Here is a 17,675-nt window from a genome sequence, read left to right as displayed (position 1 = left end):
ACCTCTAACTGGCATGGCCTATTTTAGTTCCAGTATTTGGTTAATTATAATAAACTCACCATGAAAAGTTTTGCTAGTGGAGACTAATTGGTTTTGTGCAATTTGGATAAAAAGTCAAACCAGAATCCTTGGGTCTCCTCTGCAAGAGTGGACAGAAGAGAAGTGACCCTGAGCAAGGTCATTGCAAGAGCAATTCAGAACCCAGCCAGTTGGACCCAGTTAGTGAGTGTTGTTCCTCATTCCTTGTGGTTGTTTTGCTTGTGGGGATTGGATCTGGGGTTTCTTTTCAGTGTTTAAAACACAACTTTACCAAACCTGGAGTTTTCCTTTTTTTTTTTTTTTTTTTTTGTAATTGTATTAAATAATGAGTCACTTCCTGGAGGCCGTGTCAAATCTGAATCTTTCCAAGAGTAAAGACTCGGTGGGTGCTGGGCACACAGCTCAGTGACAGGGTGTTGGCATAGAATGGCTATGATCTGGGCTTCTATTCCCAGGACTACAGACAACCACAACTAAAAGATTATCTCACATACGGTAGAAAAGCCAAGGAGGCAAGAAGTCACTGCGGAAACCTGAATTAGCCTCGGAACATGACATCAATGTTGTTTGTAGTTTACTAAAACCACACAGGTAAGCCTGGCAGAGGATTTGTCTAATATGTCCAGAGCTCTGGGTTCAAGTATCAGTATCAAAAAAGAAGAAGAAGAAGAAGAAGAAGAAGAAGAAGAAGAAGAAGAAGAAGAAGAAGAAGAAGAAGAAGAAGAAGAAGAAGAAGAAGAAGAAGAAGAAGAAGAAGAAGAAGAAGAAGAAGAAGAAGAAAGAAAGGAGGGACAGAGGGAGCATTTTAATCAAGGCAATATTTCAGACAATTCCTGGAAAGTCAATCATGAAGGCCTTTAACACTGGAAAGCCAGGCAAACACCTGTAATCACAGACGTTGGGAGGCAGAAGCAGAAGGATCACCACAAATTCAAGGCCAGTCTGGACTACATAGCCAGTCCATAATTTAAAAAAATAAAAAAGACTCTAAGAAAAACATTAAGAGTGGAGTCAATTGAAGTAAGTGCTTCAGGGGTCATGGGGTTGCCCGCTGTGGTTGGCTAGAGATGAGTGTCACTTGAGTACCTTGTGGCATTTCTCCTGGCTGTCCCTCAGGAAAAGCAGCTCTGAATTCAACATAAGTGAGAACCCTGGGGGCTTGCCCAGACGTGTGGCAAAGGAGGTGGTTAATAGTACTTGAGGGAGCTTTTAGACATGGGTCCCTCCCACAGGAAGTCACGTGGTCCTTTTGAGGCAGATGCTACAAGAGTCCTTTGGTCTTCTTTTTATCGTTTGTTAGTTTTGTTTTTCAAGACAGGGTTTCCCAGTGTAGCCCTGGCTGTCCTGGAACTCACTCTGCAGACCAGGCTGGCTTTGAACTCACAGAGATCCACCTGCATCTGCCTCTGCCTCCTGCAGGTTGGGATTAAGGGCATGGACTACCACCACCTGGCTGGTTCTTACCTTCTTGAAAGAATTAATTCAGTCAAGAGATAATAGACAATTTAAGCAAGTTTACTTAGCAAAGAAGTGGTTTATTTAGGAAAGCTAAACTGAGCACTCCAAAGAGACTGGAGTGGACTGTTCAAGGTGGGGAGCAAACCTAGTGGGCCTCTGTTGTGGATTTCAAAGAAGTTTTATGAATAGTTATGAGGTAAGTGTCAGTGCATTCAGGCCCTTGGGCCCCAGCAGAGAATACTGCAAGCAAAAATGCACCTTCGCCACAGCTGCCACCCACAGGAGTAAGCACAGACAGTCATTGGTGCTGTCCCTTCTTAGCTGGTCAGACTGGCAATCTCATGCCTGGCTTTTATTTACCTTCCTTAGTGTTTCCTACCTCGCTGTTTAACCCTGATGTCTGTTTTTACCATCTTACTTTGTTCCCGGGATTTCCCCCTGTGGAAAGAATCTGAAGTTGAAGGTTAAGTTCAGTTCCACAAGCTTTACAGACAATGGGTATCATCTCAGGGCAGAGGGCCAGTGCGCTGGTGTGTATGTGGGTGGGAGACTGACTAAACAAAACCAACGAGAGCAAAACTCACCCAAACCTAATGGCTTTGAACCATAAAACATAATTATCCTAAAGTGATTCTAATTTTGAACCAAATAATCACAAATCAGTTTATAAAAGAAGTTTCACGTTGCCAGAACTGACTTAAAGGAAGACTCAAAACTACAGACAGCAAGAGACTCAGGACAGTCAGAGATAAAGATCCTGTGACCGTTCCATCTGTGATACTGTGAAGGGCAAAACAGGTCCTGTGCACATGGATAAGCACTGGAGAAGCCAGGAAAGTTGAACACACAGCTCACCTCTCCAAGGAATGGGGTACTTAGTGTTCCTCCTGGAATGCTGGGAAATGGATGTAGTTTAAAGCCTGATGATCCTATACGGATGAGCCAGGATCGTCTCTATCTTCCAGAATCTATGCTTTGCTGATCCTAGACCCTTTCCCCTTAACACCCTGAGTGTGACTTCCGGATGTCATTCATACATTACAACAGCCTAAGTGATTTCTACATTATCTTAGGGCCAGGCATTATGTTTGCCTCAGTCATTCTCCCTAGAACCTTGGCTTGAGCATCGTTTCTAAGTCAACAAGAAACCATCGTAGGGACAAAGCCATATGTACTTTGATAAGAGTTTCCATGTAAACATGTCTTAAGCTTTGATTTTCTTGTGGGTGATAAGTTAGTTGTTATCTGAATACTTTTCCAAAATTGTGCTGCTCTTAAATATGGCTAAAATAAAATTATCTGGGTCAAACTCTAGAAGTTCTGGCCCAGCAGCAGTTATGATAAAATTGGGCTGAGCCAGGTTTCAGTTCTAACCTCGCCCTGATCCTTTCCCCCTGCCTTCTGTAAAGCCTGCAGGGGAATCACCACAAAGCACAAATACTTTAACTTTAGAATTATAACCAAGACACATTCAATTTCTAGGACTTTCTCACCACTTTGTAACACGTAATAATAATGGCTTTTCCCAGGCCTGTCAGCACTTGGGAGGTAGAGGCAGACAGATCTCTGTGAGCCTGTGACCAGCCTGGTCTACATAACAAGTTTCAGGCTAGCCAAGGCTATATACTTTGCCCCAAAGTAATAATAACAATAATAACAGTGTGTTGTGTGATAATAATAAACCAAGATCCATACCAATGCAAATTATTTATATCTATATCACATCCCTCTTTAAATGTAAACAAACATTTGTAGACAATATTTGGGAATATGGGCATAGTTTTCTCCATACTGCTTCCTGCTGAATGTTGGGCGTAGTAATTTTTAGGGGTGTTCACGGCAACCTTCGGGGGATCTTGTTCCATCAAACCACACCAGTCTGGAAGCAATCCAGGTTCTCATCCTCTGTGGAAACAAGAGAAGAATGTCTTTTCCAAAGCAACATATCCTTAGACCCAAACTTGAAAGTCTAAAACTTAAGCTGCACCATTACTCTGGTATATATGGTACCTCCTCCTTACCCCACCCAGTTTAGCATGGTGGAGCCTCTGAGCTGCATACATCACCACACTTCCAGGCACACAGCCAGCCCATGTTGCCACCAAGCAAGCTGCATCATGCTGCTCACAAACCCCATCCACATGTAGTTTCTCTAAAGAGTCAGCGTTTGTGCTAGTAGCAGGGCCCACAGCTGGGAAGCTGACATTTTGAAACCCCCCATCCCCACAGCTGCTACTGCTGAATCAGTCAGCCCTCTCTTAAAGGAGCCACAGCTTGCCTCCTCAAGCAAAGTTCATTTGGGAAAAAATGCAGCTAAACTTTTTGTTTTTTAGTGTCTAGAATTTCTTTTCAAGCTTTCTCAGGTTTTATGTGGATATCGTTGGCCATGTTGGAGTGCCAATCTGTAGTAGGGAGGTCACTTGTTCGTCCCAGCTGCCCAGAACTGAAATAACCACACAGAAACTGTATTAATTAAATCACTGCTTAGCCCATTAGCTTTAGCTTCTTATAGGCTAACTCTTACACTAATTTAACTCATTTCTATTAATCTGTATTAATCGCCAAGTGGCAGTGGCTTACCGGCAAAGTCTCTGCATGTCTGACTCTGGTGGTGGCCCCATGGCTTCTCTCTAACTCCATCTTCTTCCTCCCATGCTATAGGCCAAATCAGTTTTCTTTATTCATTAACTGATACATAGACAGAAGGACCTCCCACACCATTTCCGTCTCTTACGTAAACTGCAAAGCATGCTTTTCAGCCTACACTAAACTTGCAACCCTCTTCACAGGATGCATACCCTTACCCTTGTTCCTTCCCTTTCAATGAGATTTCTAACAATGATAACAGCCAACTCTCTCACCCTTGTGAACTCTTTCTCCCTCCTATAAAAAAGACCTCAAGAAGCCAGCAAGGGCTGCTCTCTCAAATCCCAGCTCAGACTCAGGGGCACCCCAAAATACAGCTTGCTTTAATTGGACAATGGTGTATTTGGTCTTTTCTTGTCATGATTCTCAGGTTTAACAGTAGGCAAGTCTGCAGGGCATTTTCTTCGTTAACGATTGATGTGGGAAGGCCCAGCCCATGGTGGGTGGTGCTACCACTGGGTAAGTGGGACAGGGTTGTGTAAGAAAACAAACTGAGTAAGTCATGGGGCACCAGGAAGTAAGCAGAACCCCTCAGTGGGCTTTGTTTCTGTTCCTGCCCTGGATTCCTACCCCGCTTTCCTTCATGATGGGCTATGATGTGGAAGTGTAAGCCGAGTAAGCCCTTTTCTCCCCTCCAGTTGGTTTTCGGCAGTGTTTTTTGTTTGTTTGTTTTTGCAGCAGTACAAAGCAAACTAGAACAGAAATTGGTACTGTGAGTATGGTCTTGCTGAGGCAGACCTAGCAATGGTGCTTTGGGGTGGATTGTGGAAGTATCAGGAACTTTGGACTGGAAAAGTCGGTACGTATCCAGAGCTTAATAGGAGTTTAGGAGATAAGAAATCTGACAACAGTGCAGACAAAGGAGGCCTGGATCATGAAGTTTAAGAGCAGACTCTAGTGAGACAATTTGTGTGATATGTTTAAGTTAAAAATCTATAGTTTCTGGTCAGCTGGGACTGAAAAATCAGCTGTATTAATAAGAAACGAGCATCACCAAGGTTAAATCCTCTGGGAGAAGTTCCTCAGGGTCAGCAAACAGAAGTCGTGGTCCAGTGTGGGGGTTCGGGGCCAAGGGGGCACAGCTAGTTGTCATTTGTAAGAGACTCACACATGGACTTGAGTCATGAGGGGGTCATGGGGTGATGGAGAACATCTGAGGCTTGGCACTGTAAAGGACAGGACAGGCCGCTGGTGAGGGTACAGCCTCTGTAGCAGTGTAAGCCTAGAACTCAAGGGGTCATGGAGAAAGTCTGAGTCTTGACAACATGGAGCAGGTTAGAGCTCCTATAAAGAGGCCAGATGAAGATACAGTCTAAATTGCGGTGAAGACCCTAGCTTATCGGAGGTCACCGCCAAGAACAGGAAGTAGTGGCAAACCACAGAAGTGGGACTGTTCAGGTCCCTTGGAGCTCAGAAGATCATGCGTGGGTGCCAAACACGCAACACTGAAGGGCTTTATACTGTTGGAAGTCTGGTTTTGCTTTTCTGCTTGATGGCAACAATCCCCTGGTTCTTCCCTCTTGGAGTGAGAAACTATTTAAATTGTTGTGTTTGTACAAAAACCGACAGCAGTCTTGAAAAGAGACCTAGGTCTTTATAAGTGTTGAAATTCTTAAGGACTGTAGGGCCTTTAAAGCTGCACTATGACTTTTATTGTGACGTTAATATTAACATGAGAACATGTTAGTTAATATTAACGTGAGAAACAAAAAAGAAAAGGTTACGGTCTGAATGGTGACGTGTTTGTGTGTCAAGTTGCCAAGGGCCAGTTGTGCTGGTTAGTTCTGTGTCACCTTGACCTGCGCCGGGAAAGATAGTGTGTATTCAGCATAAACAGGGAGAGGCTGATAACTGAAAGACGGGTCAGGTGCAGCTTGATGGGCGGTTGAGTTTCTTGGGACCAAGCCCAGCCAGTTTCTTATCTATTACACACTTAAAGCATTTCTAGGATTCCATGCACCTTCAGCAGGAGGAACCGGTGATTAGAACTTCAAGGGAAAGCCCTAGGAGGGTCCCGTGACCCTCCCTCCCTTTACCAAGAAGGAATATTAATAACCTAATTACTGTGACCCACCTATCAGCTGAACAGTTCTAATTGCTGCCATAACAGCAGTTACAGCCTCCTGCAGGTCACCATAGCCACTCAACCTCATGATGATCACGGTTGAACCAAGCCCAGAGAAAACGCTCATCCGCCGTCTCTACATCCTAGTTAATTCTTGACCCAAAATTACTTATTTTAGAATTTACCAAGCATAGCAAAAAGCTTAAATTGTTCACAGCACCAGCTGTGGTGTGATGGTGGCTTAAGTCTGTAATGCCAGTGCTTAGGAGGTTGAGGTGGAGAATTGTGAACAGTTTGAGGTCAGGCTGGACTGTAGAAAGTAAGACCCCATGTAGGGGGTTGAAAGAGAAATGTCCATTATAGGCTCATGCATTTGGGTTGACAGCACTGTTTCGGGAGGTCATGGAACCTTTAGAAGGAAGAACTGGAAGGATGTCACTAGGGAGTGAGCTCTGAGAGTTCTTAGCTGCTCTCCACTTTCAGCTCCTTCTCTTGGCTTCACACTTGCCTTCGAAGATGTGATCTCTCAGCTGCCAGTTCCTGCTGCCCTGCCTTCCTCACCATGATGGACACTTATCCCTCTAGGAATCTTGAACCCAAATAAATTCTTCCATAAAGTTGCTGTGGGTCCTGGTGTTTTATCTCTGCCACAGAGAAGTAGTGACTACATCCTATTGTTGTGAGAGGCTACTTGTTGGTTCCCAGAGGCTCAGCCCCAAAATAATCACACAGAAACTATATTATTTAAATCACTGCTTTGCCCATTAACTCTAGCTCCTTATTGGCCAACTCTTATATATAAATTTAACCCATCTCCATTAATCTGTGTATCACCATGTGGCAGTGGCTTACTGGGTAAAGTTCCAGCGTCTGTCTCCAGTGGGGCTACATGACTTCTCCTTGACTCTGCCTTCTCTCTCCCAGCATTCAAGTTTAGTTTTTCCACACCGAGCTCTGTTCTACCCTATCAGGCCAAGCCATTTTTCTTTATCAATCAATGATATTCCCAGCATACAGAGGGGGATCCCACATCATTCTGTCTTATACAAAAAGAAGAAAATAAAGCAAAACAACAACAAAAACCATTCAAGCAGGGCATTATGAAAGCAAAACCGAGGCAATGAAGCTGTGAAGTAAACAGAAAGCCTTGACATCTTCTTCTTAAGAGCAGACCAGCACTGCTGTTTCCAAAGGGACAGACTCCAGTGTCCCTACATTGTCTTCTCCCAGCTGCTCAGCCTCTTAATAGCCCAATCCCTGTTTTTTAGTAGACAGAGCCTCTTCTATACCAGTTTGGCCTTGACACTGAGGATGACCCAGAACTCCCAACCTCCTGCTTCTGCCTCCCAGAATGTTTGGATTACAGGCCTGCACCACTGCTCCTGGTGTCTGTAGAGCTGGGGATGAATGAGTCCATGGCTTCTTGCTTGCTAGACAAGTACTCCACCAACTGAGCTGTAACTCCACCCCCTCAACAGACTTCTTAAGCCTTTCTGGTCATGATCTCTTTCACTCAAGAGAGGTTCTTTTTTGTAAGAGAAGATAGTTTATTCTGGAGCCAAATATAAATGAACATGATCCAGGAATGCTGATTTGGGTTACCCCAAATTCCATGTTCCAATGTGGCAACTGTTTGATAAACCTATTTTATAGGAACCGAGAAAGTCATAAAACACTTTCCAGACATACTAGCGAAAACATCAGGTAGGTGGGACATAGCAAATGAGGAGGGTATGACTCTGCTATAAGCCTCAGATGCTGTCTGTTAATACTCTTAGCCTTTTGGTTGGAAGAGTCTGGGTTCTGTACAATGATCTGACGACTCAGTGAAGCCTGCTTATGTGGCTATTCATTAATAATCTTTTAGGAAACTCGGGTGATGAGACTGGCCTATGAGATCACTCGTCCTCCCACAGTTGGGAAAACTGTTCAGGTTCTTCATCCTTCAAGCTGCTGGCCATGAAGGAGAGACCAGCGCCAGTGTCCTTTATGCCTGCTGATGTCTAGTCATCTGCCCACTAAGCATCTCAGTGACTGGGAATGTCGAGCTGTATGTGTGATGCCAATTCCAAGCCTCAGTATTCTCTGCAGGTAGATTTGGGGCACCAACTCTCTTGAGGTTACCACATCTATGCATTTCATTCTGCTGAATTTATTTCCCCAAACCCCAGGCTCCCCCCAGTTATGGGGTTCCCATTCCTGAGCATCTACCAAAGACAAAAATCTTCCCCACCTGTGACCAGAGGTCCCCTACAGTATATTCAGCCTGCGTACTTGATACCTCAGTTGGGACCGGATGGACAGGACACCTGTGCAGAAAGATATACTTTCTCCCTGTGCTGGCATCAAAATGTGGGGTGTCTCCATTCAATCATTTGTTTGTTTATTCATTCATTGACTTCGAGAACAGCTGGGCACCCTAGGACTAGGGGGAACTAAGTCAGATAAAAATGGCCAGAACAGCTCCAGGAAGGACTTAACTGCTGCCAAGGGGTGCCAAAGAGGAAGGGATCCAGGGTGGGGAGACACAATAGATGAGAGACTGAGAGCCAGAGGAACTACTCCAGGGCTGCCTGCTACCCACTCAACTGCCCATGAGAGAAGATTCAAGGAGAGCTGCAGGAGGGAGGACCACCGACTGCTGGGGTAATGCTCTGCTTTGCATGGGAATGGTACTGGCTCTCTCTTTCACCTGAGCCTTCCTTGGGACAGGGGCCTGCCTGGAAGAGGTCTGTGCAGTGATATGGCTCAGCCAGCAAGAGGAATACTGTCCTGCCCATAAAAACTCCAGAAGCAAGATTAGCAGACTGCAGACAGGGGTTCCTCCAGTCAAGGTGCAAGGATTCAATCCAGCACCCTCTGATTGTGGAAGAAACCTAGAGACTTTCTGATCCCACTAACCTTGTCAGGCAGGGTGGACCAAACTGACAAGCAGGCTCAGAGCTGACTAAGGCTGAGTCAATCAAGTCCTCAGGGCTAGGACCAGAGCCTACTATGATCTGCAAATGAATGGAAGGCCAACTTTCAGCCATCCTTGTGAGATTACATTCTATTCCGGAAAGTCAAGGGACTGGAGAGGAAGAAGTGGTACAGGTTACATCCTGTCTTTGTCAATGTTTTATTGCTATGAAGAGACACCGTGATCATGGCAACTCTTTTTTTTTTTTTTTTTTTTTTTTTTTTTTTTTTTTTTTTNGATTTTTTTTTTTTTTTTTTGGTTTTTCGAGACAGGGTTTCTCTGTGGTTTTGGAGCTTGTCCTGGAACTAGCTCTTGTAGACCAGGCTAGTCTCGAACTCACAGAGATCCTCCTGCCTCTGCCTCCCTAGTGCTGGGATTAAAGGCGTGCGCCACCACCGCCCGGTATGGCAACTCTTATAAAGAGTTTTTTATTGGGGTTAGTTTACAGTTTCAGAGGTTTAGTCCATTATCAGCGTATGGGGAGCACAGTGGCATGCAAACAGACATGGTACTAGAGAAGTAGCTAAGAGTTCTGCATCTGGATCCATAGGCAGCAAGAAGAGTGATACTGGGCCTGGTTTGGGCTTTCAACACCTCAAAGCCCCTCCCCACCTCCAGTGACACACTTCCTTCAATAAGGTTCCATCCCCTAATCCCTCTCAAGTAGTGCTACTCCCTGATATCTAAGCATTCGAATACATACGCCTATGGGGGCTTCTTATTCAAACCAGCACACAGCCCAGTGAGAGCTGCCTAGACAGAAGGACTACTGCCCTGCACAGTGGAGGGTGAGAGCCCATGTTCCAAAGAAGAAATTCCTTGTCCTTAGACAGATTATCCTGTCCACTTGAGCTGAAGACAGTGCCCCAAAAGTCCCCAAGGACTCCTGAAGTAGGTGAGTGTTTCTATACCTGTAGAGAGGACAGAAAGGGAATCCCAGCAGAGTGGGACAGGCTCAGTGGCCAGACAACTCCAGCCCACGACAATGCCACTGGCATAAGCCTAAATCACGCTATGGATGGCCATTGTCAGTCCATGCTGAGGAACCAGAAAGATTAACAGAACTGAGACTGGAGATGTGGCTCAGTTAGTAGAGCCACTGTTTAGCATGCACGAGGCCCTAGGTTTGGTCCCCAGCACTCATAAACCTGGTACAGCAATACACATCTCTAGCACGAATTCTAGTTGGTCTTAATAAAACCTCAGAGTTAGTTATCAGGGTGTGAAAGCTGAAGAACCAGAGAAGCAGAGCAGTCAGCCACTAAAGAGTTCTTATCTCTACCAATGCTCAGACCAAAAGGGTGATCCTGTCCTCAGACTGCGTCCTCAAACTGACGACTGCTTCAGACTGGCTGCACTGAGCTCCTGTCTCCTCCCACCTTATATTCCTCTCTTCACCCAGCCATATCACTCCTATGTGCCTCCCTAGTGCTGGGATTAAAGGCGTGTGACCCCAAGTGCTGGGATCACCTTTGTGTGAGCCCTGTTTCTCTTTCAGACTGGATCAATTTCATGTAGCCCAGGGTGGCCTTGAACTAACAGAGATCCTTCAGCCTCTGTCTCCCAAGTGCTAGGATTAAAGGTGTCTGCCACTGCCTGGCCTCTATGGCTAGCTGGTATGGCTACCTTAGCACTCTGATCCTCAGGCAAGATTTTTTGTTAGATATAAGCAAAATATCACCACACACACACCACACACACATACACACACACACACACACACACACACACACACACACACACACACACCAGCAATTCTTACCCAGAAGCAGAGGCAGAAGGATTAGAAGTTCATCCTCAGGTACTCGGTGAGTTCAAGGCCGCTCTGGGCTACATCAGACCCTGTTTAAAAAGATTAGCTTCTTGTGACCACTGCTCTAGAAGGGCAAACGTTTCAGGCCCAGGGAGACAGACACCACCATGATTGATGGACTCAGGACTGCTTCCCAACTGCACCTGAAGGGTGGTGACAGGAGCCTTCTATCCAGGAAAGCAGTGGGGGATGGGATCTCTGCAGGGGACAGCTGTTCAAGCTGACTAGGACTCTGAATGTCCTAGTCACAAGGTCTGTGAGGTCTGAATGGAGGACGCAGGAGATAACGTCAAACAGAAGACCTTGGTTAGGAAAGGAAAATCCATAGTCTGGGTGTTACGGAAGCCAGCGTGACAGCCGAGAGGCTCTCCCATGTGACTCTGGACTGCCTTCAGGTGAAAGAGTGGACAGGAAGAGCTGAGCCACCAGTGCAATGGGATCACATTTGTGAAGGGACGGACATCACCTGGCCCATTCACTTGGCGTCTGTCACCAGTGGACCGACTGGATAAAGGGACAAACCAAAAGAAGTTCAGCACGTGAGGTCAGCCTGATGTAGTAACTCCTGGCATCATCCCCGAGATCACTGTCCTCCTTGGGGACATGGACCCCAGTGCCTGTCATAGCTCCTATAAGCTTATTGCACACACGCAGTCCCTTCCCACCTGCACAGCATTTAGGGAGCCAGCCAGACTCCTGCGACCCCATGGGTCACTGCACAGTGAGGACCCTCTAGACAGTGCTCCCGAGGCATCTAGGCCTAATGGCTGAGCCATTAGGACACTTGTGAGCTGGACACCCATAACCATGAAGACCCCTCAAAATGCCACTTGTCTTCCAGACCCAGAGGAGGGGCCTGCGCTGATGAACCGTGACTCCTTAAATACTGAGACCCTGCCATGAGCTGCACGTGGTGTCAGCCAGGGGATGACGTTCTCTGCCCTCAGTCCCTTAATGGTGACATCCTGGTAGGCATTCAGATCACTGAGGGAATATGAGAAAGATGTTCAAAAATGAGGAAGACACCTCCATCCTTGGCTGCTTAGACCTGCCCTGCCCCCAGTTGAGACCCGGGAGGGGACAGAAAGCCAAGGACTCAGACATTGAGCAACAGCCTGGCCACGGGACGGTTTCCATCCTGAGGACGGCAAGCATATCACCCCAAACTGTGGACTCCCCAAACCACCAAATGTCACCATGCTGTAGCCTGGACATCTGAGGACACACTCCGAGCCTCACCTTCAACTCCTCAGAAATGAGCACTTGGAGCATGTGGGCCCCCACCTCCACTTGATGCATTGCACGACCTGTGAGGGGACATCATATGCTCCTAAGCCCCCCAACCCCCCGCCCCAACAGCTGGCTTCCTGGGCATTTTGGCCTCAGCCCCACCCTGGCCAATCTATCATACAGTTTCACAATTTTTTTCCGTCTCCTACCACCCCTCCTCTGCTCCCCCCCCCCCCCCCCCCCCCCCCCCCCCCCCCCCCCCCCCCCCCCCCCCCCCCCCCCCCCCCCCCCCCCCACCCGCTTCCTCGGCCTTTTGGCCCCCCCCCCCCCCCCCCCCCCTTTCCCCCCCCTTTCCCCCTTTTTTTCCCCCCCCCCCCCCCCCCCCCCCCCCCCCCCCCCCCCCCCCCAGACTGTGAAGGCTCCTTCCTAGGGCCAGCCATTGCCACCACCGTCAGCTCCTTAGACTGTGCGGGAAGATCAGGTGCAAAACCCCTATTCCCACGTGTGCGATCAAAAATGGAAGTGCGACTCCCAGGAAAGCAGGTGGCAGAGACTCAGCAGCCCACAAGCTCCTGGGGAGAGTTCTGCAGGAGGAAGGGGAGGAGGGTAGGGGAGGAGACAAGCAGTCCTGCAAGGCAAACTAAACCCACTCCTTGTGCCCTGCCACGCCCCCAGACGTATCATCTAGAAGCAGGACAAGGGTCCCAGAGTCCTGCTACAGGGCTCACGCTCAGCAAGTGGTCTTTACTATTTGTTGGGTACGAAATACTTCCTGAGTACTAGGAATAAAATATTGAAAGATGCTTAGGTAAAAACAGAAGGGCTGGGGATTTCTTTCTAAAAACTGGACTTCCGCACTTTAGATGACAGCCAAGACAGGCTGACTGGGCTCTGGAGCCTCTGTTTCATACCCACCTAGTGGAGTGTAAGAGATGGCCCTGCTCGCAGAGGAAGGGGAATTGAGAACCAGATCTGTCCAAACCAGTGCCGCAATGACCTCTTTCCCCGAAATCATATTCTGTCCCCTCACCCTAAGAGAGGGATGGGCTCAGCCCGGAGGAACCTGATAACCAGCAGAGCGGGAGGTGCCACATCCTCGGTCCAGCACTTCCTCAGCCCCCGCGGCAGCGGAGATTCCCATGAGCGCCTAGGGCTTCGGGATGCAGTCTGTCCTCTCCTTCCGGAAACAAGCAGAGCCTGCGCACAGGTCCTAGCATCAATAATTGCCGCAAAGACCTAGCCCTTCCACCCTCCCCGGGTCTGTCCTGCAAGAGAAGGCAGATAGGCTGCACCGCAGGCCAGGTGGAAAGCGGCGGGCCACGCCAGCGCTCAGTCACCACATTTTGTGAGCATTTAGGGAAGACTTCTGGGTGCCACCGGGTCTGGGGACCGCAGCCGTGGGCGCATGGGTCGGGACTCGGATCCGAACCTCAGAGGAGGGGCGGTGCTGTTAGACCAGGGGCGCAGCCGCAGGACCCTGAGTCGAGTGGCCGGGGTTGTCCTCCCCAACCAGTAGAGACCCGCCCACAGCCCGTGGAGCGCCCCGCCCGCCGCCCGCCCCCGCCATCCGAGCCCGGCTCCGCCGCCAGGGAATCTCCAGACTGTGGCAATCTCCAGAACCTGAGGTTTCCGAAGCTCTTCGGGGTCGCTTCGCCCGGAGGTGAGTCTACGGGGCCCGGTCTCAGATGTTCACGCGTCACGCGAGGACCGGGCCATGATGCGGATGCGCTGGGAGAGAGCTGGCGGCCTTGGTCGCAGCGTCTGGGGTCTGGGCACTCGGTACCCGGGTGCGGAGTGGTTGGAGCCTGCGAGGCCCCCCGGCAGCGTGCTCCATTCCTCCCTTCCCCCAGTCCTCCCGGAATGTTTCTGGAGATCTGGGGCAGAAAGGGGCAAAGGCCCCTGCTGAGCCCTCACTGGGTGTCCCTTTCTCAACTCCACCGAAGCTGATTTGTCTGCTGGGATCTCCAGGAATACACCCTTGTAAACTAGAGCAGGAGTTGTGGGACCCTCTGACTAGGTGGATTGGTTGCCCAGCGGCAGGACCCTCCCCAGAGTGTGGAGCGGGAGCTCTTTGTCTTTGTCCGGGATTTTGCATACCGGTGCTGAGGTTCCCGCGGTTGTGCCTTGTCCCTGGCTAGCTCCGTTGACCTAAACAGGCTCATTCCCCGGCCGGCCGCCTGTCTCTAGATACCTGGCTTTCACAGGTGAGCCCTGTGAGTTTGAGGAGGAGTTCCTGGGCCCCAAGCGGCCCTGCCCAGTGGCCTGCAGATGGTAGCTGTGGACAGACTGGTCACAGACTCATCGCACTGGACTGGTTTCCAGTTCCAACCACTCCCCTGGTACCTCCCCTCAGCCCTTCTGGTCACGCTGTGAGTCCTCCTCGACCTGTTTGTGACATGCGCCAGAGCTTTCTAGCAGACAGCTCAGATCAGGGCTCCTTCGTTCCAAAACCTCACTGTGTTTAGGAAGAAAAAAAAAAAAAAAAAAAAAAAAAAAAAACAGGCGGCTTCTTTTCTCCCTGTATGTACTGCCTGGAAGCGAGAACAGGCCCAGCTGGGCTTGGCACTGAACTTGACCATCTGGGGTTTTTGCTACCCACTACATAATGTTAGTTAGCAAGGCTCAAGACAGGAGAGGCCAAGGGCTGGACCTGGAAGACATTACAACTTCATTTCCTACTGCACTCCCTTTCTCTGTCTTAGAGGACCTCCCCAAGTCTGTAAGCCACCCCTTTTCCTCTCCCACTCAACAGATGGTACCAGTGTGCTCCCCCCGCAGGAGGCCAGTGGTACTCAAAAATAGGACAGTAAAACCCAGCAAGCTGGTCCTTTCTCCAGCTTTGTCTATCCTGTGCCACAGACTCCTGCCCAGGTGCCCAGAAAAGCCCCATGGCCCACCTGCCTCTCTAGTGTGCTGAGGGATACAGGTAACCTCTTGTTGCCCTTCTCAGACCCAGGTGGAGGAATGGAGTTGGCTTCTTCTGGAAATGGGTCCTGAGCCCCACCCCCAACCTAGTATGGGCAAGGGGGGGGGGGGGGAATGGTGAAGCCCAGAGGCCTCTAGCCCCCTCCAAGAGTGTTCTGCACTGCCCTGACCTCAGGTCCATTCCCTAAGCCCCCCACTTCTGTGGCATCCTGAGAGTTCTTGGTTCCCCCTACTTGGCCTTGGGTGCCCCCAAGTTTGGGAAGAGGATGTCAACTGGAAGGTACCATTAGATGAATTTGGAGAAAGATTCTGCACTTGCCAAAAGGGATGTCAGATAAAAGCTCTTTCAGTAATTGGCCGCAAAAGCAGCAGGAGGGGGCCAGTTGTACTGAGGTAGAGGATTTGATTAGCAGCCCATGGGGCAAAGGAAAAAAAATCTGGCTGCTACAGGTTTCAAAAGGAGGAGGGGCTCTAGATGACATATGGCTTATGTAAGTGTGACTGTAGCACAAGGCTGGCTTTAGGCAGTGCAAACTGCTTTCTGATTGGTGCAGGGGCTAGGAAGCCTTTCCTGGATAAGGAATTGAGCTGTAACTTAGGTGGTCTCAATGGCTAGCCTCAGGGCAGCAGGGGGTTCAAACTGCTTTCCTGCCCTACCTGGGGCCTGAATCCTGATCTACCAAGGGGACACATGTGGCTCACTGGGGAGGTGTGGGATGGTGCTGTCTAAGCCAGGATCCTGAGTGGGTAGCCTATCCTTTAACCAACCAACTAACTAACTAACTCTCTCTCTCTCTCATTTTAGCAGGCCTCTTTGGAGCCCTCGCCAGGTGTCTGCCGCTTCCAGCATGAGGGTCTTCTTGCCTGTACTGCTGGCAGCCCTTTTGGGTGTGGAGCAAGGTATGGAGCCCTGAGACCCCAGGTCACCTTGTGTTTAAGGAGACACTTTAGCCCCTCCGGAACTACAGTCTAATGTCACTTGTCGTCTCTCTCTGATCCAGGACCGAGCATGTTGTAGTTGCTAGTTGTCAGCAAAGGGTTGGGTGTCAAGCCCCGCTCCCCCACTGGAATGGAAGCCTTCCCTGGAAGGCTTCCCCAGGACGCAGGCAGCTATCACATACAGCGTGTCCCTTTTTGCAGCCCATTCCCTAATGTGCTTCTCCTGCACTGATCAGAAGAGCAACTTGAAATGCCTGTGGCCAACTGTATGCCCGAGCTCTGACAATTACTGTGTCACAGTATCTGCTGCCGCCGGCTTTGGTGAGTACCATCCTAACCATCTCCCTGGCCTGCATCCTAACCACCATCTCCCTGGCCTGGACCAGGGATCCACAGCGCTTTCTCCATCTCCTGGTGTCCATATGTCTGTCCCCTAATCTCACTTTCCATACAGGGAATGTCAACCTTGGCTACACCCTGAATAAGGGCTGTTCCGAAATCTGCCCTCGTGAGAACATCAACGTCAACTTAGGAGTAGCATCCGTGAATAGCTACTGCTGCCAAAGCTCCTTCTGTAACATCAGCACAGCTGGCCTTGGTCTCCGCGCCAGTATCCCCATGCTGGGCCTTGGACTCCTGCTCAGCTTGCTGGCTCTGCTGCAACTGGAGCCCTGACCACCCCTGTGTACTCCCCATATTCCCCCCAGCTCAGGAAGAAAAGCAGCCCCTTTTAGATCCCAGGGGACTCTAGGAGCCTTCAGCTCCTCCTGGGTGTGTCTGGTCCCCTTCTACACTCTCTCGGCATCAGGGATGAGCACCAAATGGACCCACATCTTCTCTGTTGAAATGGGACTGGCTACCCTTGTGTCCAGAGCCAATCCTGTGACTTCCTTTGGGGAACCAGGAAAGGGGTGAAAATCTTCCTTGGAGTCTCAGAGTCAGACACACTGACGAGGATGTCTAACCGAACGAATGTACACCTGTGTGCTCAGTGTGTCTGTGTGTGAATGAAGCCACCTGGAGTCTGGGATGGGCAAAGGGGACCTGGAAGATACTAGAGCGGAAGGCCTCTGTCTCTACTAAAACTCCTTCCCCTGGCATTACTGTACCCAGGTTGTACCCATTTCAGGAGGCTGCCCGTGGAGGACTGCCACTCCCAGTGAAGGCTCCCACCCCTAGACCCAGTTGAGTCCCTGCCTGCCCTCTCTGCCCACACTGGCTTCCTGCTGCTATTCTAGTGCCTCAAATAAACTGTTCCCACCCATTTCTGCTCTGTCCTGGATGTCCTTACCCCTCTCCTACCTTGCAGAGTCTCCTTTCCCCTCCAGTCTGGAGGGAGCTGGAGATCCCACAAGCCCACAGCTCTGCATAAGAGATTCTGAAAGACCAGCCTGGCGTGGTGATACATTCCTTTAATGCTAGCGAGGCAGAAGCAGCTATCTATGAGGCCAGCCTGGTGTATATAGCAAATTCTAGGAATCCAGGCTCATTTAGTGGGATGGAGAAAGGAAGAAAGAGGAAGAGAGATAAGGGAGAGAGAGCTGGGAAGTATGCTGTCTCAGGCTGCGTAAGTCCAGCTACCCTTAAAGTGGACCCACGCG

At 49.4% G+C, this 17,675-nt stretch overlaps 1 protein-coding gene and 1 long non-coding RNA gene across 5 annotated transcripts; one reads left to right on the top strand and one right to left on the bottom strand.

Annotated features, from left to right (window-relative positions):
• Positions 1–3,185: 3,185 nt before the first annotated feature.
• Positions 3,186–13,575, bottom strand: LOC126503448 (uncharacterized). Of its 3 annotated transcripts, none has more exons than XR_007592297.1 (6): positions 13,241–13,575; positions 12,220–12,287; positions 11,124–11,964; positions 10,930–11,009; positions 4,078–4,152; positions 3,186–3,402 (listed from the first exon to the last, which is right to left on the bottom strand). It is a non-coding gene; the product is annotated as an uncharacterized lncRNA (long non-coding RNA). The 3 variants fall into 3 exon arrangements; XR_007592298.1 differs by having other exon boundaries at positions 13,274–13,575; XR_007592299.1 differs by lacking the exon at positions 4,078–4,152.
• Positions 13,576–13,737: 162 nt separating this feature from the next.
• Positions 13,738–17,338, top strand: Ly6e (lymphocyte antigen 6 family member E). 2 transcript variants are annotated; one of them, XM_050145145.1, is made up of 4 exons: positions 13,738–13,870; positions 15,941–16,035; positions 16,276–16,395; positions 16,529–17,338. In XM_050145145.1, exons 2-4 carry the CDS (start codon positions 15,984–15,986, stop codon positions 16,747–16,749), a joined length of 393 nt encoding a protein of 130 aa, XP_050001102.1. In that variant the 5' UTR covers positions 13,738–13,870; positions 15,941–15,983; the 3' UTR covers positions 16,750–17,338. The 2 variants fall into 2 exon arrangements, with proteins under 2 accessions (XP_050001102.1, XP_050001103.1); XM_050145146.1 differs by having other exon boundaries at positions 13,795–13,870; positions 15,944–16,035.
• Positions 17,339–17,675: the final 337 nt, after the last annotated feature.

Source organism: Alexandromys fortis, unplaced genomic scaffold, assembly GCF_014885135.2.
Source record: "Alexandromys fortis isolate MF-2015 unplaced genomic scaffold, M_Fortis_MF-2015_v1.1 scaffold_2_1_26212458, whole genome shotgun sequence".
Lineage (NCBI taxonomy): Eukaryota > Metazoa > Chordata > Mammalia > Rodentia > Cricetidae > Alexandromys > Alexandromys fortis.
The sequence above is the reverse complement of the archived record's forward strand: the minus strand, read 5'-3'. Positions and strand labels throughout refer to the sequence as shown.

Coding starts and splice junctions, on each gene's coding strand:
- Ly6e (XM_050145145.1), top strand. CDS start 15,984: ATGAGGGTCTTCTTGCCTGTACTGCTGGCAGCCCTTTTGGGTGTGGAG. Junction 16,036..16,275: donor CCTTTTGGGTGTGGAGCAAG/GTATGGAGCCCT, acceptor CCCTTTTTGCAG/CCCATTCCCTAATGTGCTTC. Junction 16,396..16,528: donor ATCTGCTGCCGCCGGCTTTG/GTGAGTACCATC, acceptor CTTTCCATACAG/GGAATGTCAACCTTGGCTAC.